This window comes from Oryza sativa, chromosome 3 (assembly GCF_034140825.1).
Source record: "Oryza sativa Japonica Group chromosome 3, ASM3414082v1".
Lineage (NCBI taxonomy): Eukaryota > Viridiplantae > Streptophyta > Magnoliopsida > Poales > Poaceae > Oryza > Oryza sativa.
The window spans coordinates 4474448-4500643 of NC_089037.1; the positions used below are offsets into that span (position 1 = coordinate 4474448).

At 44.0% G+C, this 26196-nt stretch overlaps 3 protein-coding genes across 15 annotated transcripts; 2 read left to right on the plus strand and 1 right to left on the minus strand.

Annotated features, from left to right (window-relative positions):
* The first annotated feature begins 362 nt into the window (after window positions 1–362).
* Window positions 363–1804, plus strand: LOC4331861 (probable serine acetyltransferase 3). The gene has a single exon (NM_001417284.1). It carries the CDS (start codon window positions 485–487, stop codon window positions 1388–1390), a length of 906 nt encoding a protein of 301 aa, NP_001404213.1. The 5' UTR covers window positions 363–484; the 3' UTR covers window positions 1391–1804.
* Window positions 1805–6858: 5054 nt separating this feature from the next.
* Window positions 6859–12440, minus strand: LOC4331862 (pentatricopeptide repeat-containing protein DOT4, chloroplastic). Of its 12 annotated transcripts, XM_066308844.1 has the most exons (8): window positions 10979–12440; window positions 10061–10159; window positions 9824–9884; window positions 9373–9436; window positions 9214–9284; window positions 9049–9102; window positions 7178–7217; window positions 6859–7007 (listed from the first exon to the last, which is right to left on the minus strand). In XM_066308844.1, the coding sequence occupies exon 1, from the start codon at window positions 12402–12404 to the stop codon at window positions 10983–10985; it is 1422 nt and encodes a 473-aa protein (XP_066164941.1). In that variant the 5' UTR covers window positions 12405–12440; the 3' UTR covers window positions 6859–7007; window positions 7178–7217; window positions 9049–9102; window positions 9214–9284; window positions 9373–9436; window positions 9824–9884; window positions 10061–10159; window positions 10979–10982. The 12 variants fall into 12 exon arrangements, with proteins under 12 accessions (XP_066164941.1, XP_066164944.1, XP_015633248.1 ...); XM_066308847.1 differs by lacking the exon at window positions 9824–9884 and having other exon boundaries at window positions 9214–9276; XM_015777762.3 differs by lacking the exon at window positions 9824–9884.
* Window positions 12441–19194: 6754 nt separating this feature from the next.
* On the plus strand, window positions 19195–26060 carry LOC4331865 (uncharacterized). 2 transcript variants are annotated; one of them, XR_010739893.1, is made up of 10 exons: window positions 19195–20125; window positions 20970–22127; window positions 22763–23945; window positions 24031–24072; window positions 24254–24330; window positions 24429–24513; window positions 24576–24659; window positions 24746–24847; window positions 24939–25037; window positions 25552–26060. XR_010739893.1 is itself a non-coding variant. In XM_015776627.3 (10 exons), the coding sequence occupies exons 1-10, from the start codon at window positions 19427–19429 to the stop codon at window positions 25675–25677; spliced, it is 3582 nt and encodes a 1193-aa protein (XP_015632113.3). In that variant the 5' UTR covers window positions 19195–19426; the 3' UTR covers window positions 25678–26060. The 2 variants fall into 2 exon arrangements, 1 of the variants encoding a protein (XP_015632113.3); XM_015776627.3 differs by having other exon boundaries at window positions 22763–23872.
* Window positions 26061–26196: the final 136 nt, after the last annotated feature.

Below are 26196 nucleotides of genomic sequence, written 5' to 3' on the forward strand. Positions count from 1 at the left end.
CCATGGCAAAGCCACCGTGCGGGGCGATGTGGATAGCTTGGGGAGCGAGCACGTCGTGCTGAAATCCCTCCGAACGCCCTGGTCCGAGCAGATCGCCCTTACTTTTAGGGCCCCATCGTTTCGCTTTTTTTCTAATAAGCCAAAACGGCTTATTAGAAAATAAAAATAAATTTGTAGGTAAAACTTTTATATATGTGTTCTTGGTGACTTAAAAGTCAATACTGAAATAGAAACTACGTTGAAAATATCTCAAAATCAATCTCATAATTAAGTTTGAAAATTTAAAATTTAGCTTTTTTTTCTGCTTAATGGGCAATCCGATGGGAGCCTTAATTACCCCGACTAGACCCCTATCAAGGATCCAAAGAACTTTTACCAATAAAGGAGCTCGAGCACCAGCCGCTGGTGTCACCATTCTCCTCTTGCAATTTCACCACCACCGCCACGGCCTCTGCCTCTCGCTCTCTCTCTCTAGGCGGCGCAAATGGCAGCCTGCGTCGATAAGTGGCCGGCGGCGTACCCGTGCCGCCTGCCGGATAAGTTCTACTGCGCCTTGCCGGACTGCACCACCACGGACCGTCCGGTGGCGCCGGCGCCGGCGGCTAGCGGGAGCAGCGGCGACTACGTGTGGGACGCGCTGCGCGCCGAGGCGCAGGACGACGCGGACGACGAGCCGCTCCTCCGCAAGTTCTACCACGACCTCGTCCTGTCGCGGCCGTCGCTGGAGTCCGCGCTCGCCTCGCTGCTGGCGGCCAAGCTCTGCATCCCCGGCGCGCTGCCGCAGGACCAGCTCCGGGACCTCCTCGCCGGCGCGCTCGCCGCGCACCCGGAGGCCGGGCGCGCCGCGCGCGCCGACCTCGCCGCGGCGCGCGACCGCGACCCGGCCTGCGCCAAGATGGTCCACTGCTTCCTCTACTACAGGGGCTTCCTGGCACTGCAGGCCCACCGCGCGGCGCACGCGCTCTGGTCCGACAACCGCAGGGCGCCGGCCCTCCTTCTCCAGAGCCGCGCCTCCGAGGTGTTCGGCGTCGACATCCACCCCGGGGCGCGCATTGGCGGCGGCATCCTGCTCGACCACGCCACGGGCGTCGTCATCGGCGAGACGGCCGTCGTCGGCTACGGCGTGTCCATCCTGCACGCCGTGACGCTGGGCGGCACGGGGAAGGAGTCCGGCGACCGGCACCCCAAGGTCGGGGACGGTGTGCTGATCGGCGCCGGGGCGAGCGTGCTCGGCAATGTGCACATTGGCGACGGAGCGGAGATCGGAGCCGGTGCAATCGTGCTACGGGACGTGGCGGACGGAACCACGGCCAAGCCGATCATCGGCAAGAAGGCGGAGCCGCAACGAGAGCTTCCCGGGGTAACCATGGAGCAGAGATGGTCGGATTGAATGGTTTGAGTAGCGTGCAGTGTGAACGCGAACTGGTTAGTACAATAGAGTTTCCCTCCAAAAGTTATTTTCTGGTGATGACTACTCTTGTAAACCTATATACGGAGTACTCTCTAGAGATTAGACAAGTACTCAATTAGCATTGAGCCATTTCAAATCTTTTTTTCTTTTTTTTTCTTTTTCTAAGGAATAACGAAAAACGTTTCTGATCATCTGTTGCCTCCTTGTAAGTATAGTAGGAGTTCATCCTCTCATATGTGTTTTTTTAGAGAAGGATATTTTTTACCTGGCCTTTATATCCAACCGGATATATGCAGCCATTTTAATTAGGAATTTAGCCTATTGAATAGGGAATTTAGTCTTATCCTCTTGTATGTTCTTCTGCTGAAGATCATAGTATTTTTCTTCTTACAATGTGAAGTACGGATGCTTTCTTAAATACTTGAGTAGTACAGATTGATAGTACATACCGAGTACTACAGTTTCTGATTCTGACCAAGTATAATGGTTTGACGAAACCCTACGTGAAGGTGGTCAACTAGCCAGTAGATGAGTAGTGGATAAGTTTATTAACTTGACTAGAGCACAAAGTATAGTAGCCCAAACGAAAACATGACCACTAAACTGTGAACGAGTTGCATAAATATAGCCGCAGAGAACACTTCCTTCAAGACTTCGTCCAAACAAATCGGCTAAATCTACAGCCTTTTTCGTGTTTACATCGCAGACGCAAATAATTGACGATATTGGTATCCTGCGAACTGAAGGACGTCAGGATAGATACAAGTGGATGCGAACTGTGGTTACCCGACGAAAGGGACTTTTGTGATAAGCTAACTCGATGAGGCTCTCTGTCAGCAAAGTCAACTTTGATATCCAGTAATCTATTGCTGGCGGAAACTGCCCTTGTGTCCGTGTTCTCCAATATGAAGTCCCAAGGAATCGAATATCGAGTGCTTCTACCATGATTTTCCGTGCTTAATTTTGATCATCTGTCTTAATTAAAAAAATTAAAAAAAAGATTAAAAACATAAGTCACAGGTACTATTCATATTTCATCATCTCATAATAATAAAAATACTAATTATAAAATATTTTTAAATAAGATGGACGACTAAAGTTAGATGAAAAACTCATTGTTGCTTAAAATAAGACAGAGGGAGTAAGATATTGCTTGCGGAAACTGCCCTTGTATCTGGGCTCACCAATATAAAGTCACAAGGAATCAAATGCCTCCAGATAACGGTACAGTCCACTATAAACTTATATAGCTCATATTAGTTAATACTCCGACCGCCCCTAAATATAAGGGATTTTGGTTGGATATTATACATCCTAGTACAATAAATCTGGACAGGGATTTTGGTTGGATGTGACACATCCTAGTAAAACGAATATAGACAAGTATGTGTCACATCCAACCAAAATCCCTTATATTTAGGGACGGAGGGAGTATGTATAGTAGATGAGCTATAAGGTTATCTTTATTTTTCTTCTCTTCTTTATATTCCTCATCTATGTATTTAATGTATTTATCTTGAAGTGTGTGAATAGCTAACTTTTGCATAAAAATCGACCGCTTCATTTTTTAGATTCTCTCTTCTTTACATAAGTGGTTTATAACCTACTAATAGTATTAATCTTGTTCTAACATGTAAAATGTAACCTCTACACAATCTTAAAAAAAATGGAAAGAGAAAGTAAAATATATAGTGTGAGAGTGAGTTAGTTAAAGAAGATTTTGGAGTTTGTGTGCTAATTAAGCGGTAACATATTATACAAGTTGCCTTTTATTGATTTAGAGCAGGTTTAATAATGTCGTAAACTTGCTAACCGTAAAACATCCACATCATCTATAGCACATTAGTATAGATTGCTCATATAACAATGGTCTTTATTACTATCATTTACGGTAACAACTGATATATTTTTTAATTGATACATGTCCCACTAATTACTGCATTCTTCACTATTGTTCCAAGCATGAACCAATCTCCACCAGGTTTACTTCTCTTTCTTCATTGTACAGTGTGCTGCAGCTGGGTGATAATTGTATCGTCGGCTCGCGTTCTCTCTCTACCATTTTCTCCTCCAGCACAGCAGTGGGGCTGACTTGGTTACGCTATCACTGATCCAGGTTGACCTATTAGACATGCTCTTATAGATAGCATAGTTAAAAGAAAAAAGTACGAATTACACCCCCCGACCCGAACTATCGCGCTTGACCGAATTACCTTCTTGAACCCGAAAACCATGCATTGCTCACCCTGAACTTTCAATACCGGATGAATTACCAATCTAGAGCGGTTTTATCCTACGTGGCATACGCGTGGCAGTCCAGTCAGCATTTTTTTTAAAAAATGGTGGGGTCCACCTGTCATGCCTCCACTTCACCTCTTCCTAATATCTCTCTCTCTCTTGCGCGCGGGCGCAAGTGCGCACGGCGGCGTGGAGCCGCGAACGATGGCGGCGTACATGGGCGGGTGGTGGGCGGCAGCCGCGAGGCAAGGAGGTAGCATTGCCCGCAGTAGGGATGGCGACGGGGAGAACGGGCCGAGCGCGGCCGTCGAGGTGGAGGCTGCGGCGGAGGGGGGCAGCGAGGAGGTGGCTCGATGATGAACCTGAGGAGAAGGACACCTCCTGCATGACGACCGGCGATGGAGGCGGTGAGTTCGGGCGGTCGGTGGTGGAGGCGGAGGCAGAGCGTGTCATTTGCGCCAACTGCCCGCATCGTCCTTCCAGATCCGCGCGGCCTCCGCCCCCGTCCGCTAATGTCCGGTCTCGGGGAGGATGGAAGGGAGGTGGCGCCATCGTGAGATACAACCACGGAGGAGGCGGGGACGACGTCAACGTGAGAGGCGGAGACAGCAGTGCCGCGATGAAGGTGGGAGAGCGGAGGAGGACGAGGAGGAAACGATAGCGAGAGCGAGGAGGAGACGGCGGCGGTGACAAGGAGAAGGGGCAACGATGGAATTTCACGGTCGCACGGAGGAAGAATTGGACTACGGCGTCAAATAAAAAACCGATTCAGGATTGAACTACAACGTCAAACAAAAAAATAATATGGAGGGAGTAATTGACAACAGAGAAGACATTACTCACGTGAGAAAATAGAGCGCCATTGACCTCAAGCGCTTGAGGTGCCGTTGCCAAAGGCACGGTTGCGTACGATGTCTTGGGGAAAGTGGAGTGCGTGCGCCCAGTATCAGAGCTTGGCGCCACCACCTCAGATCTATGCTTCGCTGCCTCGCTGCACTGGAACAACAGAACGACAACCTCGCTAAGCCAAACTGCCGGTTCCCTCCGAATCAAGTGCTAGCAGGCCAGTTCAAGCGATATGCCGATACGTTGTCTCCTGTCTACAGTCTCCACGCAGCCCCTCACCATCTTTCATCGCGCCAACGCCAGCAACGAAGGGACAAGAGAGGAATGAGGATGGTCGATGGCAGCATGAGGAATGAGGATGCAAGGGGAGAAAGGGAGCTAGCGTGACCTAGGAAGGAGGAAGACGGTTATGATGGGCTAGCGTTTCCCAAGGGGATGGGAAGGGAGAGAGAGAGGAGAAGGGCGGCGGTAGGCTAGGGTTTGCCCGAGCTCCTTGTGAAGTTGAGATTGGAGAGAGAGAGAGAGGAGGGTGTGGGTGCGGGGATATCGTGTGCTACTGAGCTAACGATCCCGACGATCGGATATCAATCGGATGGCCAAGCCAGGCGATTGAAGAGAGCGCTCCAAATTCACCAGCCTTCCAGCGCGGGCGGACCGACATGTGGACCCACGAGAAAGTATGGCCCAGCGAACAGAGAAAGAACGGTATTTTTTTTTGCGTAAAAATCCCATGCGCCATGGCAAAGCCACGTCGTGCTGAAATCCCTCCGAACGCCATGGTGCAAGCAGATCGCCCTTACTTTTAATTACCCCGACTAGACATTTTGCGCGCGTTGCGCGCCCTATCAAGGGTCCAATGAACTTTTACCAATAAGAATATTGTGAGAATAAAATTAAAGATCTATAATCTCTCTGATAGAGACAAAAATCATGAATTTCTATGGTAAATAGAGTGAGCATCGTGTTGTAGTTATGCTAACAAATTTTTTTCCTAAAACACAGAGTTGGTATATCTAGACAAAATTAACATGAACACCATATAACAGCTTAAACCATCACGTAGGCTAAATATAAATCACATAGTGCATAGCATAATTCATCAATTCAGCTTGTTTTCTTCACATCCTATTGAAGAGGGTATAAGTCATTTAATAACATGTAAGTACATAATATACATCGATACTTAGGAAGTGTAATATTTCTGCATGTCATAGTCAGACAATCATATCTTAACAATCCATTTTGACCAAAAGTTTAACCACCAAACTGTCCGCACAGAAGAAGCATATGTTAGACAACAAAGTAAACCATACTGGGGTTAAAAAATATAGAGTAAATTTCATAAAACTACATATATTTTGCACATTCTATCACAAAACTACAGATTTAAGAACTTATTTCACAAAACTACAGATTTAGTGTCTACGTTTATCACAAAACTACAGGTACTTTGCACAATACATCACAAAACTACAGATTTAAGAACTTGTTTCACAAAACTACAGATTTAATATCTTCATTTATCACAAAACTACAAGTTCAGTGTCTTCATTATCACAAAACTACATGTTTTAGCATTGTTAAAACCTGTAGTTTTGTGATAATGAAGACACTAAACATGTAGTTTTGTGATAAAAGAAGACACTAAATGTGTAGTTATGGGATAAACGAATACACTAAATCTATAGTTTTATGAAACAAGTTTTTAAATATGTAGTTTTGTGATAGATTATACAAAGTACCTGTAGTTCTGTAGTTTTGTGATAAAAGTAGACACTAAATATGTAGTTTTGTGAAGCAAGCTCTTAAATCTGTAGTTTTGTGATAAATTGTGCAAAATACCTGTAGTTTTGTGAAATTTACTCAAAAATATATCTCACGAATTTAAGCTAGATAACATTTCTCAAGTACCTGAAGACCATGTGTACAATAAATGATTTATTCATGTGCATTAGATATGCTCAGCAGCAGCCAGCAAGCTATACAAAGAAAATATCACATTGTTCATACTTCTTTGAATGGCATAACTACGATATTTGTAACAGATAGCAGATGTTTCACTCACTAAATCAACAGTACATAGAAAAAAAAAACATAGCTAACTAACTACTTGAAACAACTGTTTCCGAAGGAAAACTACAACTAAGCACTGACATGATAGCTACTAAACACAAAAGGCAAAAACTCAAGTTAAAATCATGGAATACTTATCACACATCCATAATGTATTTTTTAATAGTGCCACTGCTAATTTCCTTCCTATTTCATTCGACCTGAGAACTCAATAAACTAATGCTGAAATAGTTAACCTTCCACAAATCAGGCATTCAAATTCATGCAAAATGGAAATTGCTCAAGACAAATGATGGAAACTGCTATGTTATTTTACGAATATCCAGACAACGTGTTGCAGTGAGACATTAAAATGCTATGCAGATTCAGGGTTGCCATAATTAACTTCTTCTCCCTGGTAAGACCTCGTCAAGCAAAAGCCAATCAACATGAGCTGCATCTGAATTCAATCAACAATGTTAGAAGCAGTTGTGTTCGCCTAATTTTTCTGAAGATCAATCTTGTTATCTGTTAGAGAGTAACAATAGACCCCCACTAATTTAAGTAGCAGTTAAGAACAAAAATAATAAATTCAGAGAGAAATGACAACTCCCATCTAACTCTGCTTACCTTGCAGAAGCACAATCCAATTATTCATTGAATCCTAAACCTACAGCAGGACACTACTATTAATATGTAGTTTAAATCATTAGTACTTTGTTCACTGGAAATTATGCAAAATCATAGATGGATTATTGATATTTATTGAACTAAAAGCATGATACATAACATTCTTGAACTTGGGTCCACATTCAACATGAATTGCTGTCACAGAAAAAGGAGAAAAAACAGAGTATGCATTCTGATGTGGCTGCCTTGCCTTGCCATCTAATGTATTCTGATCTGGCTACCTTGCATTGCGCCTGACACCAATCAATGGAAACCATGACACTAAGACAGAGAGGGCCATCTCTTACCGACAAGAAGGAACCATATCGGGGATTGCAATTTCTCTGTTCATCTCGAATTGCAACGGAGGAGTTGCAGGTGAATATGGCAGCGACTGTGCCATTTCCGTGGTCCATCCAAGATCTCATCGAACCTAGTATTTGTGCTTCTACACCTGCCATCCCTAATCGGCGGAGGAGATAGAGCTCAGCTGCTCAGGAGGCATCAGCAACGGTGAGGAGGCAGCCGACAGGGGGACAGACGCCAGCGATGGTCCACTGATCCGGCGAAGCGGCCGACCGCTCGAGGGGACGTAATGTCGGCGCGGGGCTTGCTGGTGGTGACGGAGCTGAGCGTGGTGCTCGGCACCGTGGTCACGCTCCTTGGACCCGTCAACCTTCCCTCCACCAGCGGGCGGCGCTCAGCCAGACATTGGTGAGCCGCTCGAGTTAGAGGCGGGCCTCTTCGTCACGGGCGACAGCGCCGGTGCGAACATCTCTAGCCCTAGCCATCTTTGACGACCCCCTCCACCATCGGCCTCGCTGTGGAACGTCTTTTCTAGATCTGGACACCATGTCTCCTCCCGATCTGCTCTTCCTCGACCTCGCGGCTTCGGACCGGTGCCATCGTCGTCACCTCCACCGCCGTCAACCTGGGGGACCACGCCGGCACTCCATCTCCGACTCCTCGCCGGCGATCGATCTCCTGACAGAAGGGGATGTGCAGGCCGGCTGCAAGAGCGGAAGAGAGGCGGCTAGGGTTTGGGAGGGTGGGGTGAGGGGTGGGCGCCGGCCGCCAGGTGGTAGGGTTGTTCGTTTTTACAAAAAAGGCCACTCACTTGTTGTTATTTAAAGTGCGGCCTATTTTTCGTTTTTTTTCTCTTCTTAGCATAAGATATTTCAGGTCTTGGAGGGCCTTAAAGTAAGAATACAGAACACATAAACGAAGACAAGGGACTTATCACAGATTATCAATAATAGCAAGGGCTTTTTTTGTAAAACGACCAGAGTCAACGCGGGCCTCCCGCTCGCTCGTGAAATTCGGCTGCCTGGAGTTTCGGGGCCGACGTGGATAGCACGGGAAACGGCCACGCCTATGCAAAACGCTATGGAGGCGCCAATCCAGGGCAGGTTTAAATTTAACCGCTGTCTCTAACTCTATCATATTAAATATCACGATCAAGGACAAGGTCACAAGGGCCATCAAGATTCTAAAATTTTATACACGTATACTAGGGCCTATTTGAAGGAAATCTACAGCAATTAGTTGCAGTCTTGTATTTCTAGACAAACTTTATGTCAAAAATCATTTCAAGACCGGAAGCACACCAGAAATAAAACTAGTGATCATTGGATCAGACACACAGTTTGCCAACTACAAACAGCTATCCTCACCACAACAATCATGGAGATTCACTCTAATGTAGACATGTATTGCAGTTCACTGCTGAAATGAATTGAGACAAAAATATCAATGTATCATGAAGCACTATATTCCCCCATAGAACATCATACCCCCCCAAAAAATACCATGTGCATTCAATGAGAACATACCTGGAAAGCTCAAAGCAAGGCTAGTGCAACAACCAGCTATTCCAGCATTAACAACTGCAAATGAAGAATTCATAATTAGTGCTATATATTCAACTACCAAGATGTTACATCTAAAAAACTAGCACGATGTTAACAGAAAATAGGGAACTAAAACAATGCACATACTGTCATCTTTGCCACGCAGCCTTCTCAACAGGCACACAACTAGACAATGGACGCCAGAGAGAACTGCAAAACTTTGATCCGATAAATTTATGTTATGAGCAAGGTGTCTGGATGATTTTCATGTACAGAAGAACTGAATTCACATTATCAATAGTTAACCTTGGCAGAGGACCCTGGGTGCTGAACAAGCCCTTAAATCCCCTCTTAGTGAACAAACCTTGTCCTGAATAAAGAATCCAGTACAGAACATAAAGATTTTACACGAGGAAAATAACTAGTTGCTACAAATGGCCTTAACTAATTCACATGTCTGGTACTTAACAAGATTAATAGCATCTTCATTGACATAAATATCAAAATTCAGATGAAGGAACCAAAGATTCCTCACAAGATGTGCTATTATCTACACATTCTAGATTTATTACAAATTCTTACAGCCATACTAGGTGAGTTTGAGGAGAAGGGGATTGAGAAGATTGGGAAGATACGCAAAACGAGGTGAGCCATTACCGTATGATTAATTGAGTATTAACTATTTTAAATTTAAAAAATGGATTAATCTGATTTTTTAAAGCAACTTTCCTATAGAAAATTTTTGCAAAAAACGCACCGTTTAGTAGTTTGGGAAGCGTGCGCGCGGAAAACAAAACAAACTATCTCTCTTTCTCCAGCTGCCGAACACAGCGTAAGAATAGGTTAGGAATGAACTTCCTTTGCATGACATGGAAAGGAACAAAATCTAAAACTAGAAAAAGTTCGTGATTACAACAACATAGACAACATGGGCAGCACCGGAAACACATAAACACTGAAACACAAGGGGGCAACGGAGAAATTGGGATAATACCATATCCAATGGTAGACACCAAATGAACTGTTGGTAGTGGATGCATGAGTGTTGCTGCACTCTGAAGCACGGTAGACAAATCATGATGACTAAAAGCAACTGCGCACATTGAAAGTTTTATTAGCATGCAATTTGTTTATTACCCAGTTAGAAGAGATGCAAATAGAAAGATTGCGTTGTTATCTTTTTAAAATGAAGCGTAGAGAAAAAAATCACAGTAACTAAAGAATGCTGGGCATTCATAACCCATTCTGTGCAGTTACAAAACAGAAGGTAGGTTATTGGTCATAGTCTCTGCCATCTTCGTAGGAAGAAATACCAGTACGAACAAAAGGTACATTATTGTGAAGAACAAAAACAACAGAGGCCACAGAGGTGGTGCATCTTTTGTAGCTATACAATTACTTGAAGGATGGTGCAACAAGAAATCAAGCTTACAGAAAAGGGTAGGTCTTACTTAGGCCTAACAGTCTAGCAGCCAGGTATTTACTTGCTGTCACTGTACAATATATGGACATAGCAAATAGAGCATAATTAGGCATAATTACTGAAACAGGGGATAAAAACATTTAAACATAAAAGGGGGAAAGGTCTATACATCCATGGTGGCAAAACCTGGGAGGTAATTAGAAATTCTCACACGGTACAGGGGAAGTATTAGGTGGATTTGTAGTGCAATTGATAAAGTAGGCAACCCGGCTGTTCAGGGGGTGAAATGGATTTTTTTTTTCTGTGACAGTCTAAAACTGACGCTCTGTATAGATTGTTCATGGTGTAAAGTAATAACTATTCTCTACTAACGAGCATGTCCAAATTGATGATGGGTTAGAAATAAGAAATATTACACTGCCCAGCACAAACAATAAGCTATCATTGATGATGAGTTATAATGCAGGCAAGAATAGCCAAAATATATACCTTCTTACATAGCTTGAACACGACTTTGTCCAGAAGGCTTCACTAACTCCTCCCTGTCAATCATCATCCTAACTCTCTTTGCATCCTCAACCATTCCGGCCTTTGCATATATATTTGACATAGTCACAAAATTTCCAGGGTTATCTGGCTCCAATTGAACCAGTTTCTCAAAAGCGATCTGTGCATGATCCACATCATGGTGCATCCTACTTCCAGATAACAAAGCACCCCATACAACTGCATTTGGTCTGATTGGCATCTGATCAATAAATCCAGCAGCCTCTCTGAACCTCCCAGCTCGTGAAAGCAAATCCACAATACAAGCACACTGCTCCATAGTAGGGATGAGGGCAGAATTTTCCACAAACCGCTCAAAAAGCGCAAGACCTTCATCAACCAAGCCACAGTGGCAGCATGCCATGAGCAGAGTTGTGAATGTCACTGAATCTGGCTGCATCCCACAACGCAACATTGCATCCACAAGTTCAAGTGCCCTCTCTCCATGCCCATTCTTTGCGAAAGCACCTATCATCACATTCCATGACACAACATCCTTCCGTTCAATCTCGAAGAACACATGTTCTGCATTGTCGACACATCCAACACGTGAATACATGTTCATCAACGCATTCCACAGAATTGCGTTTGAACCACTATCACCATGGTTTCTCACCATGTGCCCATGGACCTGTCTTCCAGACTCCAAATCACAAGCCCCCAGCACAGCAACCGCGGTACGGGCATTCCCTCGAACACCTCTTGCGCGCATCTCCCGGAAGCAATCCCACGCCTCGCCATTCATCCCGGCACCAGCGAACCCCCCAATCATCGCGTTCCAGGACACCACGTCCTCGCCGTCCATACGATCAAAGATCCTCTTGGCCGCGCTCACCCTCCCACACATCGCATACAGCGCGACGAGCGCCGGGCCGGCCGAGGCGTAGAAGGCCAGCAGTGGCGCGGTCTTTACCCCGTAGGCGTGCGCGGCGCGAGCGGGGAGGGAGGCGGATGCGCGGCGGCAGCAGGAGACGACGCAGGAGAGGAGCTCGGCGTCGGGGCGGGCGACCGCGGCGGCGGAGAAGAGGGAGAGGGCCTCCCGGGGGCGGCCGTGGCGGGAGAGCGCGGAGAGGATGGCGGTGTAGGATCCGGTGGAAGGGTGGGGGATGAGGGAGAAGGCGCGGAGCGCGCAGGGGAGGAGGCCGGAGAGGGAGTAGGCGGAGACGAGGGCGTTGGAGGCCGGGAGCGAGGAGGGGAGGACCCCCAGCTTGAGAGCGGCGGCGTGTAGGGTGGAGACGGCCGGGGCGGCGGCGCCGGGGGTGGTGGCGGCGGAGACGAGTAGGCGAGGGAGGGAGAGAGGGTCGACGGGAAGAGCGCGCCGCTCGCCGGCGGCGGGGGCCGAGGTCGAGCACCTGGCGCGTCCGAACATTGCGCGCTCTGTAAATCCCGTAGATTACCATTCCATGGCTTTCCACGTTAATCGAACGGCTTACAATCACCATGGAAATGCCTTCGAGTGTTTGACGATCTTTCTCTCTTTTGATTTTCTGTTTTAACAAACATCATGATCAATACATGAAAATTCGTATACGTAGGAATCACAAATTGAAATCGGTTCCTATCAAAGAAAAAAAGGAATCAACGATTGAAATTTTCATATTGGTGTAGTTTTGCATTGTATCGGATAGCGGGGTTGATGCGACAACTGCACGGAAATATATTGGTTGTATTATAGTAATGTTAGTTTCATTTTAAATTAAAAAAATGTTATTGATAATTAAGACTTCAATCCTAACCGATGAAATGGGATGCAATATCCTTTTCTCGAATGCACGTGCACGTAGTCGTACCAACTCTATCACTATAAACACATTCAAAAATTTAGGTTAGAAGTCACCGCAGGTACTACTTACCACGAAAAAAATAGGCTAGAAGATATACCCGTCTAATAAAATAATCACTGGCCACCGCAAAGCATTGTTTACCGAGAAAGACATGACCAATTTATTATTGCGCCATTTCCCAAAAACTAGTACAGAAATCACCACACATTACCATATGCCGAATTCATATCCTCTACTCAGCATTATGCCAAAGTTATGTTGAGTAGAGGAGACTCAAACATTGTCAGACATGTTGCACCATAAGTAACCTAGCTAATTAATTGATACTTAATTCATTCGTAGAAAGTAATCCATGATAGACACAAAGTAATCTATGATAGACACACTACATGTAAAGAACACGTAGGCCAAAATCTCATATTTCTAATTAACATTTTCCCCATATATATATATATATATATATATATATATATATATATATATATATATATATATATATATATATATATATATATATATATATATATATATATATATATATATATATATATATATATATATATATATATATATATATATATATATATATATATATATATATATATATATATATATATATATATATATATATATATATATATATATATATATATATATATATATATATAGTAAATTTGTTTGGTGCTCCATGGTGCCCGGGCACCATTGTTGAAATTGAGTATATACCCAATTCAAATGAGCATGAAACTTTTTCAATTATTTAGGTATTAATATTAACTACTTTACTAACTAGTTGAAAGCAAGTTTGAACTGAATTTGAACTTGTTTTTGTTAGATTTTGATTCTAGGTATATAGCATCCATACATATAATTAGTTAGGTATGTAATCATGGATTGTGAAATAAAGTTAAATTTGAGTTGTTTTGTTGATAGGTATAGGTATGAATCGAATTCTTATAACTAGGTATATACTCACAATTTGAAAATTTTGAAAAATTTAAGTGATTTTGTGCATTTGAAACCATGGTGCCCGGGCACCATGGTGCCCCATATGAGTGTCCTATATATATATATATATATATATATATATATATATATATATATATATATATATATATATATATATATATATATATATATATATATATATATATATATATATATATATATATATATATATATATATATATATATATATATATATATATATATATATATATATTATAACACGGCCGGGAGGAGGAAATGAAAAAGGAGCCATGATGAGAGGAATAGACAGATTACTTACATCTATCTACCCTAAAGTTCAACAAATACTTTCACTCATTCTTTCATTCATCACTCAATGGTTCAGATTATCCCTGTGAAATCCAATGCTCCAGATTCACCCTCCCCACAAACGAGCGCTCCCTTCCCACCCCAACCGCGCCCAAACCTCACCATCACACCGCCCCGCCACGATTGACGTCGCCGCTGACCCCAGCTTCTCGTAGAACGCTAAACCCTAACCTCCCCTCTCTCCCCACCGCTCGAGGTCGCGCCCTCATCGCTGCTGCTCGTCGCCCGGAGCGAGCGATGCGGTCACCGGAGATGAGCACAACCGCTGGGGCACCACGCTTTCTCGATCGGAGGCCAGCAGGATGGAGGAGGTTGCGGGAGAGACGCCGACGCCGTCACACGCTGTTGATCCGATTCCTTGCTACTAGATCAGGATGCAGTCCCTTTTTTTTCGTAATCTGCATGTAATCCTAGGGTTGGAGGAAAGGCACTGTGGAGAGGAGAAAGTGGAGACGGGGTGCCGGCGTGCCGATGCAGACGAGTGGCCAAGAATAGGTAAATAGCTCTGTTCTATTGCTAGCTAGCTTTTTTTTTTACTTACTATGACAAATTGATCGATCTCCCTGTTGGATTTTTATTAATTCTGATTGAGGAATGACGTTTTGTTTTGAACTTTTGTGCCGTTTGATTTGCAAGATTACTTTGCTAGATTTAGCAATTGTATAATATTCAAAACAGAGGCTTTCACTATCACTAATTAGAGAGCAGAAACAGAAAGAATATAGAGTCAGAGTTGGTGTACCCTGCAAGTCTGACGATTGGATTGTACATGAACTGCAATTTGCATTTCATGCTACTATGGCATTATGCTCAGTGAATCTTGCTGACTTCCTTTATTCAGGCACAAGTAATTTGTGTCGGATGATCAATTCTAAGCAGTGTCTATGTGAATACCGTTTGAACAAGGAGCTGTGTGGGTTTTTAGGATTCAATTCTAATGAAGCCAAAGAAAATATCTTGAAGATATTTTTCAGGTTATTGTTGTCTTTTGTGTCCTTCAGAGATGGGGATTTTGTACTAATTTAGTCACTATCTTGATATACCTGTGCTGCTGCTACCCATAATACTAAAGTCTGCCTAGATAATGATTTTCAAACTGCATTGCATGACCAGAAATATTATCAGTTAGGATTAGATTGTTCTCAAGGTTTTAATGATTGTCACATGGATAGTTCTTTCTACTACTTTCACTATGTAGGTGCATATCTATGGGAGTAATATATGTTCCATGTGTGTCTGCATCAACTAAAATACCTGATGGATGTACATGTTCATTAGGAAATTAGAGCTGCAACAAATAAATTTCATGATTTTTGTTCCCACCATCATAGTAAATTTCATGTGATATAGAGGAATAGCAAGCTAACACACGTTCTTGAGATTCTTTAAACAATCAATTATTTACTTGTTGGTAAATCATGCATCTACAGTTAGATTTGTGGTTTCCGTGATTACATTACATCACCTGAAGTAATCAACAGATTTGAGCATTTTGTGTATGCAAGTAGTTGAAGAATTTCACCATGTTCTGCATGATATGAAGTATGAACATTATGCTAGAGTTACTGTAGATCCTGGCATCACAGTCCCTTAGGTTTGGTAAATTCAAATTTACCATGTTACTAAGACATGTACGATAATTTACAGGAATATGAAATTATTTTTAGACCAAATATATTACAACAATATATATACCGTTGTTTGGTTTTGAGACATTTGAACTTATTTTGCTAAAATATGTATCTTTTAGCATATGATTGTTTAATTCACATTACTAAATATCGCCGTAGCGTTAGTACGGGCATATTACCAGTTCCAACAATTGGCCATGTTTTTTCAATGGAATTTTCGTTAACCAAATGAAGGCATCAAATTCCTGTGTCTGGGGTAGACGTACTAGGACAACACGAACAGGAAAATACGCACAGAACATACTTCCTCCATCTCAAAATAGATAAATCAACTCTTGTACACTAGAATTCATTCATGTATATGTATATGTAAAATTATTTTGCTTGACCCTAGTATGAAGGTGAAATATATTTAATTAAATCCGATCCAGAGCACAAAATGAGAAGTGTTTTTATTCATAAATTTCTATTTAAAACACACGAGAGTCACATACCCTATCGAGAAGGCTGTACCGTCTGGACCTATGATTAACCATCTGGAGCGTTGTGCTGCTGTTCTTATTACAACCACGCCGAACCTCGACGCCGGTGAACACCGCGAATTTCTCGTCGAAATCAAAGTTGGACCTCCACCCTTTGTACATGAATCTGACAATGCAGAACCTGCCGGCGCCGAGAGGGACGAGGTGCGGCGTCACCGGTGAGCCGCTGGGCGACACGGGGCTCACCTTCCACACATTGCGCCGCGGCGGCGAGGTCGGACGCGCACAGCTCGTTGCCGTCGGAGGAGAGCGCGAACCAGAGCTTGTGCTCGGGCGCATACTCGGCGCGGCCTCTGAACGGAAGCAACCAGTCGCCGAGCTTGGTCCATGTGGCGGTGGACGTGTCAAAGGAGTAAGTCCCCGCGGCGGCGGCGACGGTGCTCTGCACTGTCATCCAGATGCATGAGCCGCCGACGGCCGTGTAGGCGGTGAGGAAGTCATCATCATCTTGGAAAAAGTTGCGGATGCTATCAAGGGCATCATCGGCGGTGAAGGCGAAGGGCGGCGAAGGGAGGAGGCGCCAGTGCCAGTGCGGCGTGGCGAAGGGGTGGTTTGGGTGGCGATCGTGGACGAGAACCTCGAAGCAAGAGGAGGGGGATTGGGAGGAGGCCGGGTACCTTTCCATGACGTAGATGTTGCCTCCGATGGTGAGCGACACCGGGAAGGCCTTGGGTGTGTTCATCGGGGGAAGGATGGTGACGGCGCGCGAGGCGGCGCCGTACAGCACCCCGCTGCCGCTGTAGTCGACGGCGACCACGTCGTTCTTTTCGCCGCCTCTGCCGCTGCCGCTGCCGCTGCCGAGAGGCATGAAATCCACGGAGGAGGGCCAACTCGGAAGCCCGTATGATGGGCAAGGGTGGAAGATCATGGCGGCGCGAGGCAGCTGAGCGTCCTCGACTTCCATAGCGCCGCCGCGCCGCCCTTCTTCATCCTCATCGGCGGCGAGCGGACGGAACAGCGTCGAGACGTCGACGCGGTGCAGGCCGTAGGACGGCTGCCGCCGGGCGATGCCGTCGAGCACCAGATTCACAAATCGCCGGGGGCTGTTCATTCTCGCCGCCGCCGCCGCCACCGCCGCCGAGAGATCCGATCCCCCGGATCTAATCTAAAACGGGACGAGAAAGAGCCTGGATGAAATCGTAAAAGGACGAAGGGAAAGTAGTACTACTCCCCTTGCCTTGGTGACGGCCCAAGAGGAGGCCGGAGAGGGAGTAGGCGGAGACGAGGGCGTTGGAGGCCGGGAGCGAGGAGGGAGGACCCCCAGCTTGAGGGCGGCGGCGTGTAGGGTGGAGACGGCCGGGGCGGCGGCGCCGGGGGTGGTGGCGGCGGAGACGAGTAGGCGAGGGAGGGAGAGAGGGTCGACGGGGAGAGCGCGCCGCTCGCCGGCGGCGGGGGCCGAGGTCGAGCACCTGGCGCGTCCGAACATTGCGCGCTCTGTAAATCCCGTAGATTACCATTCCATGGCTTTCCACGTTAATCGAACGGCTTACAATCACCATGGAAATGCCTTCGAGTGTTTGACGATCTTTCTCTCTTTTGATTTTCTGTTTTAACAAACATCATGATCCACACATGAAAATTCGTATACGTAGGGATCACAAATTGAAATCGGTTCCTATCAAAGAAAAAAAAGGTGTAGTTTTGCATTGTATCGGATAGCGGGGTTGATGCGACAACTGCATGGAAATATATTGGTTATATTACAGTAATGTTAGTTTCATTTTAAATTAAAAAATGTTATTGATAATCAAGACTTCAATCCTAACCGATGAAATGGGATGCAATATTCTTTTCTCGAATGCACATACACGTAGTCGTACCAACTCTATCACTATAAACACATTCAAAAATTTAGGTTAGAAGTCACCGCAGATACTTCTTACCACAAAACTTACCTCGAATTAAGGCACCTTTGAAAAATACCTGTCTAATAAAATAATCACAGGTCACCACAAGCATTGTTTACCCAGAAAGACATGACCAATTTACCATATGCGCCATATTAAAAAACTAGTCTAGAAATCACCACACGTTACCATATGCCAAATTCATATCCTCTACTCAGCATTATGCCAAAGTTATATTGAGTAGAGGAGACTCAAACATTGTCGGACATGTTGCACTATAAGTAGCCTAGCTAATTAATTTATACTTAATTCATCCGTATAAAGTAATTTATGATAGACACACTACGTGTAAAGAACACGTAGGCCAAAATCTTATATTTCTAATTAACATTTTTGCATATATATATATATATATATATATTAAAATCAAATAGCTATATCAACCATGCGAACTAATGAGCACCCTCCCCCCCCCCCTTCCCCGTAATGGAACTTCAAACAACTGCCAGCAAACTCTCCCCAGCTTGATCATTGAGAACACTCAACCGCCATATATCAAGCAAACCATATCATATATCTAGCTCAGAAGATATTTGGTAATTTAACACTCCTTAATATTGGTTTCGATTATTTGACATATTAGTCCACTTTCATTCATCTTAGATGGTTCTACATGTTATCCTCAAAAGTATCAATTGAAGCAACAGGACAACGAAAAAAGTGTTAAATTATCATTTTTTTCCAAGTTTGGTAGGTAAATTGTTCTAAAAAAAATGTTTGCTAGGTAAACATTATGTTTTAGAGTACAACGCAGAGCAGCATGCGACTATGTCCTCGCTCACAACGTCCATTTTGCAAGTAGAATCGTATCAATTTGACAGTGTTGTAATTTGAACTCAAGAGGATTAATTTCAAAACAACGTGCCAATCTCCACGTGCTCCCAGCAATGACACACGGGTTTGTCACGTTTCCCAAACTTAGCCCATCAAAGAAAGGAATAGACCGGAAGAAAGCCCATCACGACTCGCCTTCCTCCCTCCGCCCGTTCGCCGCAGCCACCGAACCACCACCGCCTCTCTCTCTCTCTCTCTCTCTCTCCTCTCTCTCCGGCGAATATTCCCTCCCCCCTCGCCTTCCTCTCCACGCCAAAGCCGGCAACCGCGCCGCCTCCGCCGCGCCCAACAGCTCAGACGCTACCGGAGTCCGGCGACTCGACGCGACGCGGCGCGACGCTCCTCCGCCCCGGCGATGCTGCGGCGCGGGCTCCTCGTCGTCAATCGCCTCCGCAATGTCCACCTCCAGCGTCTCCCCCGGCATCGCACGCACTGCTCGAGCGGTCCCGCCTCGGCGCCGTCGACCTCGACGACGTCCTCGTCGGCGCCGCTCCCCGTGGCCGCGCCTCCCCCGCCCCACCACCTCGCGCCCCGCGGCGGCGGCGGCGGCGGGGGGCCCCGACGCCGCCTGACCCCGCTCCTCGCCCTATCCACGCTCTCCCTCGTCACGGCCGCGGGGACGATCTACCACATCTCCGCGTGGGACCTGGAGGGGACGGTGGAGAGGTCCAGGGCGTCCGCGGCACGCGTGGTGGAGCGGATGCAGCACACCTGCGCGGCGGGGAAGGTGCTGTGCAGGTCGCTCATGTCCGTGCTGTCGTCCGCCAACCACGAGGTGAGGTCCGGGTTCGAGCTCCGCGTCGCCGCGCTGCTCGCCGACATCGCGGCCGCCAGCGCCGCGCGCCGCGCGGCCATCGTGTCGGCGGGGGGCGGCGCCGTCGTCGACTGGCTGCTCGAGAGCGTCGTGCGGCGGGCCACGCAGGCGGAGGCCGCGCGGGCGCTCGCGCACCTGCTGGCCGATCCCTGGGTTGCGCCTGCTGTGCTCGGTCGACCACGAGCGGTTCCCTGCCTCCTCCAATTCATCTTCTCTTACCAGCCAAAACGCGGCAAGAAGGTAATGTCCTGTCAGGTGCTACTCTTGAATTATTTGCTTTGCTTGGCTGCCGTAATTGTAGCTTTAACAGAATAAATTTTGCAATCAGTTTAAATTATTCGAGCATGCCAATGTAGCTGGCTCTAATCTACTAGGTGATTGTTGTTGTAAATTCTGTCCAATCTGCAAGATAAAGAGAGAAAACTCTGAATGTTTATATTGAATTGTTAGTTTCTTTCTTTTTAGTTGAGAATTAATGATTTGGTGTAGCTTGATTTGTTCTTGTGTTAGGAATTTCAGTATTGATATGCTATGTTATAGGAATCAGATGTTGAGATGTGCATCAGTACAGCCTGATTATAGGTGGAAAACAAAATTTGCATCCTCGTGTGCTCTGAGGTTTCTGGCATTTTTATGTTTTCATCCCATGTCTTTGTGAGCATGGAACCTTTGGCCCTTCAGGTTTTCAGATTGCAAACTCTTAATATATGCTATTGATGTTAAGATAAAAGATCTCATGGGGGAATGAGTTATGTTATGCACCTGCATGCCAGTTATGCAATAATGCAGTTATGTCTAATGGATTATCAAGACCTTGGAGTTGGTAAATATAATTTATTTTCCTTGATGGCTTGGTGATCTCAGCTCTCCTATAGGCAATTTCTTTTTTTGCTTGCTGGCAGTGCTTTTTCTTCAGCTTATCTCTTCTTTTTTTCCCCTATACATGTAGTATTATGTTTCATGCGCATCTTAATCTAGCAATGTAGGTCTATTAAACCATTTAGATTTTCCAGTTCTGGTTTCCTTGGACTTTAACACAATATGAGTTGTTTGTACCTAATATATTGCCCTCCTGTTAATACAGAACTCGGAATACTCTTCATTCAATGTCTCAGACCATTCTAAAGGAAGGAGCATGCTTGTTGCTGCACTTATGGACATCATCACTTCCAACTGCGATAATGCGGATTATTCATCATTTCAGCCTTTATTGCCTTCAGATGCTGATACAAGAGATATTGCGGCAGCCATCGAAGTCATTGAGCAAGGGGGGATGCATTTTGATGACCATGATGATAATAACAGTGATGATGGTGACAGTGGATTAAAAGGAATAGGGATTAAGGTACTTGGTGGGACTACTGTCTTGGGATTCTCTAGAGAAATAAACTCATTGGAGGTGGGCAACTCGGATGATGGTATTGTTGGAGCTTCGAATAGTAGAATATTGATGCAAGAAACTGCTACTGATTCTCCACTAGTGGAGAAGCTAAGTTCTGCTGCTGCTCCAGGCCTCTGGGATGATTTGCAGAGGGAGCATGTAGCTGTACCTTTTGCTACTTGGGCTCTTGCTAATTGGGCTATTGCATCTGATTTAAACCGTTCTCGTATTCAAGAACTTGACAGTGATGGACATACTGTCACAACTGCACTGAAAGCACCTGAAAGAACTGTCAAGTGGCATGGAGCCATGGTGGCGCGAGCTCTTTTGGAAGACCAGAGCTTGACTTTGGCTCCTTCTGTCCCTGACTGGTGCTCAAGTCTTCTTTTGACAGCTTCTCGGGCTGCTGAGAATGGTGACATGGCATTGGCTCAAATGTCACTATCAACTTTCCTATTATCCATGATAAGGTGTAATGAGTCAAAATTTGTGATCAGACAGAAGGGTCTTCATCTTCTTCGTAGTATCGCAAAAAAGATAGAAAATGAGAATGCTCAGAGCAGGATGAAGGAATCATTAGCAGTGGCACTGAGTTTGCTCTATGCTGGTGAAGTTCCGTTGTCACTTGAAGAAACTCAAAGATGGTCCGGCATTCTTCTTCGTTGGCTCTTTGATAAATCTGTTTCAGAAACTACAAATCTCACAGCTATTAAAATCCTTTCATGCATTCTTGAAGACTATGGACCAGCTTCCGTACCAATTTCTCAGGGATGGTTGGCTCTCGTGCTTTCTGAGATTCTTGGAGATAACAAGACACAGAATTTGAAAGGAACCACCCAGCCTCAACCAGAGAGAGTGAAGGTAAGAATCTTGTTATTGTTTTTAATAAATATATATTTGAATGCGTGTGCCGCCAACTGTTCTTAGTAGTTAAGTTGGTTGATAAATGAGTTTTAGATAAATAAACATGACGATAATCAGACTGAAAATACTAGAACGTCAAGAACTTAAGATCACCAGTATAATATAGTATGTCACATGTTCAGATTTATGACAAGTATTAACCATGGAGGAACAATGTTCTAAACATTCCATATATAAAATTTGCTTTGTTATTTGGCGACTCTATAAAGTGCTTCATGCCAGATGCTGTTTAGGTTTTTTTTTTTTGGGAGCTATCTTCTTGTCTTTCGAAACATTTCTATGAAATACACATGTTTTGATATTTTTATTTTAATTGTGTTATATTGTTTGAAACAAAATTTGAATATTTGGTTGCTACTAGCCTGCTACTTTTCTTGTGCAGAGTTTCACATTTTCTATCATCTGCCATTTTCAGTTTAGTGCTGCTCTTTTTGGATGTTACAGTATAACTTATTTTGTGTTATAAAGCTTTAGCTTAACTCCTGATAGTACTCCTGATAGTACTAATTTCACAATCTTGTTCTTCCTCCTTTTTTGTCCTGAATCCTGATACTAACCTTTTTTATGGACAGAATCAAGTTGATCACCATAATGCTTCCTCTGCGACTCAGATCTTGAATCAATTAGCTACTGCTGTTGTGAAATTGGCAATAGTTCAATCACACTATGATCCTGCTTCTGGTGACAAAGTACCCCTTTTCGATTTTCTCTCTCTTGAACCATTTGCTACAGCTCTGAAGAACTTGAATAAAAAGAACCCACCTAAGTTTGATGCTGCTGACTCAGCATCCGCTACGCTGAAGGGAATAAAAGCACTGGCAGAGCTTTGTTCTGAGGATGGTGCATGCCAAAAGAGAATTGCTGATTTAGGAGTTCTTTCCCTGTTGAGGCGCATCCTCCTTGGTGATGATTATGAGAAACTCGCTGCGATCGAAGCATATGATGCATCACGAATTCGAGAAGTGCAAGACAAGAATGTGTCTACCTCTAATGACTCCTCTAATGACACTACTTCTGATCCCTCCAGTGTACGGGTTCCTCCAGCAGCTCATATTCGAAGGCATGCTGGCCGGCTGGTTACCATTCTCTCTCTTCTACCCAATTCAAAGAAGGAAATTATTTCTGATGATGTATGGTGCAAGTGGCTTGAGGAATGCGCAAGTGGACGAGTTCCTTGCAATGATTTAAAATTAAAAAGTTACTGCAGGTTAACTTTGTTAAATGTATTCTGTTCTGAGGATCCAAATACAGGAAGCACTTCTGATGAATACCCTGATTCAAAAAGTGAGTATAAAAGAAAATGTCCTCAGTTTGGAGATGCTTTGTTCTTGTTAAATCCAGAGTTGCCTCTTGAGGTTCATTTGGACAACAATGGTCATGAAATTTCAAGAAAGAAATTTAAGGATGACTGTTGCACTGAAGAAGGTGGTGACTCTGAAACTGGAGATGCTCCAAGCAACAGAGCCAAATATACACCCCCTTTAATGGATGTCGTGTTCGTCCATGGTCTTCGTGGTGGGCCATTCAACTCATGGCGGATAGCTGATGACAAGTCATCAACCACCAAAGCAGGTCTGGTGGAAAGTATAGATGAAGATGCTGGCAAAGAGGGAACATGTTGGCCAAGAGAATGGCTTTCAGCAGATTTTCCTCAAGCTCGTTTTTTGACAGTCAAGTACAAGGTTAGTTTGGTGCTCTGATGTTCTTTATGTGGGGAGGGTTATACTGGTCTCTTTTAAAACTTTTGTTATTCTGGTAATATTCGATGCTTCCCTGCTGATGGAATTATTGTTGCTTTTATATGTTTGGAGGTCTTACTGGTTTCAAATGATTTATGCAGACCAATCTGACACAATGGACCGGAGCCAGCTTGCCACTTCAGGTTAGTTTTTTCTTTTTCTTTTTCTTGTTCCATTGCTGATCTCGCGAAAACATTCCATAATTTTGTGATACTCAGATCTGATATGTTCTGTAGTTGGATAGGAGATGCTCAGAGTTTAACTTTAGGCTTATTTGTTTCTTCTTACTGAAATTTATTCAGTTGAAATAATATTTGTATATAGGAGGTGAGCTCTATGCTGTTAAGGAAGTTAATTGCTGCTGGCATTGGCAGTCGTCCTGTTGTTTTTGTAACTCATAGGTAATGATGGTCGCTTGGTTCATGATGTAGTGCTGGAAATTGTTGAAAAGTCTGTGACAGATGAAAAGGCTTACTTATTCCCATTTACATATATGCAGCATGGGAGGACTGGTGGTTAAGCAGATGCTGTATCAAGCGAAGCTGAACAATTATGACAAGTTCCTGAACAATACGAATGGGCTAGTATGTATTTGTTTGTCAATTCTTTCAAACATCTGTGAGATCTAACCATGTTCATATCACAGGTTTTCTATAGCTGTCCACATTTTGGTAGTAGGCTCGCAGACATGCCATGGCGTATGGGTTTGGTGTTTCGTCCAGCTCCATCGGTTTGTCCTTCACAAAAAACTTGCAGCTTATCTTTTTTGTTCACCCCATTCTATATTTATGACACTTGCAGCTTATCTTTCTTTAGATTGGCGAGTTAAGAAGCGGATCCCCAAGACTTGTTGAGTTAAATGATTTTGTGCGGCAACGCCATAGTAAAGGATTGCTCAATGTTCTTAGTTTTAGTGAGGTAAAGGAAGATATTGTTATTCAATTACACATTATGCTTTCATTGTTATAATACTAATATACCTATGTCAACTGGCTTCACACCTTAATAGACTCAAGTCACACCGATCGTTGAAGGTTACGGTGGTTGGGCACTTCGGATGGAGATAGTACCGATTGAATCTGCATACCCAGGATACGGGGAACTTGTTGTAAGTAACCACGTTATAACGTTCGCACCATTGCGTAGTTAATTGTGATCTGCTAGCCTTGCACTATAACGGACTTGATAGATCATGCATCCACATCTAGTACTCTGCACAGTTTTAACATGCTTAATGATGTCAACAATATATGATTATACATGTTAGAGACACAAAACCCAAGCTAGTGTGGTAAAGACACAATGTTGATTTTGTAGGTATCCCATTGTATTTTTCTTCTTGTATGCCCCCCAAATTTCGCCCATATTATGGGGTTGTTCAGATTGATGACATTTTTAATCATACCAATTTTTTTGATAAAGTTGCTAAAAAAATGTCTATATTTAGTTTGTTGCTAAACTTTAGTAAATACATAAGAAATCCCGCCAAAATTTTTGGCAAGTTGGCTTTGGTAAGGTTTATTTTAGCTATAATTTGAACCACCCTTATAATTTTCGTAAGGTAGTAGCAGTTTATGCAACTTGTAACTGGTGGTTTACTTATTATTATTAAAATTTTGCAGGTCCTGGCGTCCACTGATCATATAAATTCGTGTAAGCCGGTCAATAAGAACGACCCGTCGTACGCAGACACCTTGGCATTTTTGGAGAAAATATTGAAATCGCGTCTCAAAGAATCAGAATCCTAGTTTTTTTTTTCCTTTTAACTTCTCAAATATGGGCGGCCTATGGTATACAACACTTCGGGTGGAAACGCTGGATAGGATTTCCTTCGGCATTATGGGGGAGATTCTGTTTCTTCTGCATCAGAGATTCTCGTCTGTTTAGTTGATCTGATCTGACAATTTGGGCGGGCTGTGTTTTATGAAGCCTTAGCCCAATCATACAGTACACGAACGAATTACATCTACAAATAGAGGATAGCTGTAAATAGTTGCCCCTCTTGTAAGAAGAAAAAAGGAAATATATGTATGCTCTCTGAATGACATGTATTATTTTTCTCTCGAAATTCATAAGCATGTAACCACACACCCCGTTGATTATGAAATTTTGTGTCAATGCTCTATGATTATTAGCAAGCATTACCATTCAAGCCTGATGAATATTTTGGTTTGAAACCCAATATTGAAATGGGCTGTTGAGTTCATGGGCTTACAGTTTGTAGACTGAGTCAACTTTTAGCCCATTTACTTCCAACTAATGAACTT

Bases quoted from the DNA above. Each gene is read 5' to 3' on its own strand.
- LOC4331865 (XM_015776627.3), top strand. From the start codon at position 19,427: ATGCTGCGGCGCGGGCTCCTCGTCGTCAATCGCCTCCGCAATGTCCAC. The intron at 24,848-24,938 runs GTAAAGGAAGAT...ACACCTTAATAG, and splicing joins ATGTTCTTAGTTTTAGTGAG to ACTCAAGTCACACCGATCGT. The intron at 25,038-25,551 runs GTAAGTAACCAC...AAAATTTTGCAG, and splicing joins CAGGATACGGGGAACTTGTT to GTCCTGGCGTCCACTGATCA.
- LOC4331862 (XM_066308849.1), bottom strand. From the start codon at position 12,404: ATGTTCGGACGCGCCAGGTGCTCGACCTCGGCCCCCGCCGCCGGCGAG.
- LOC4331861 (NM_001417284.1), top strand. From the start codon at position 485: ATGGCAGCCTGCGTCGATAAGTGGCCGGCGGCGTACCCGTGCCGCCTG.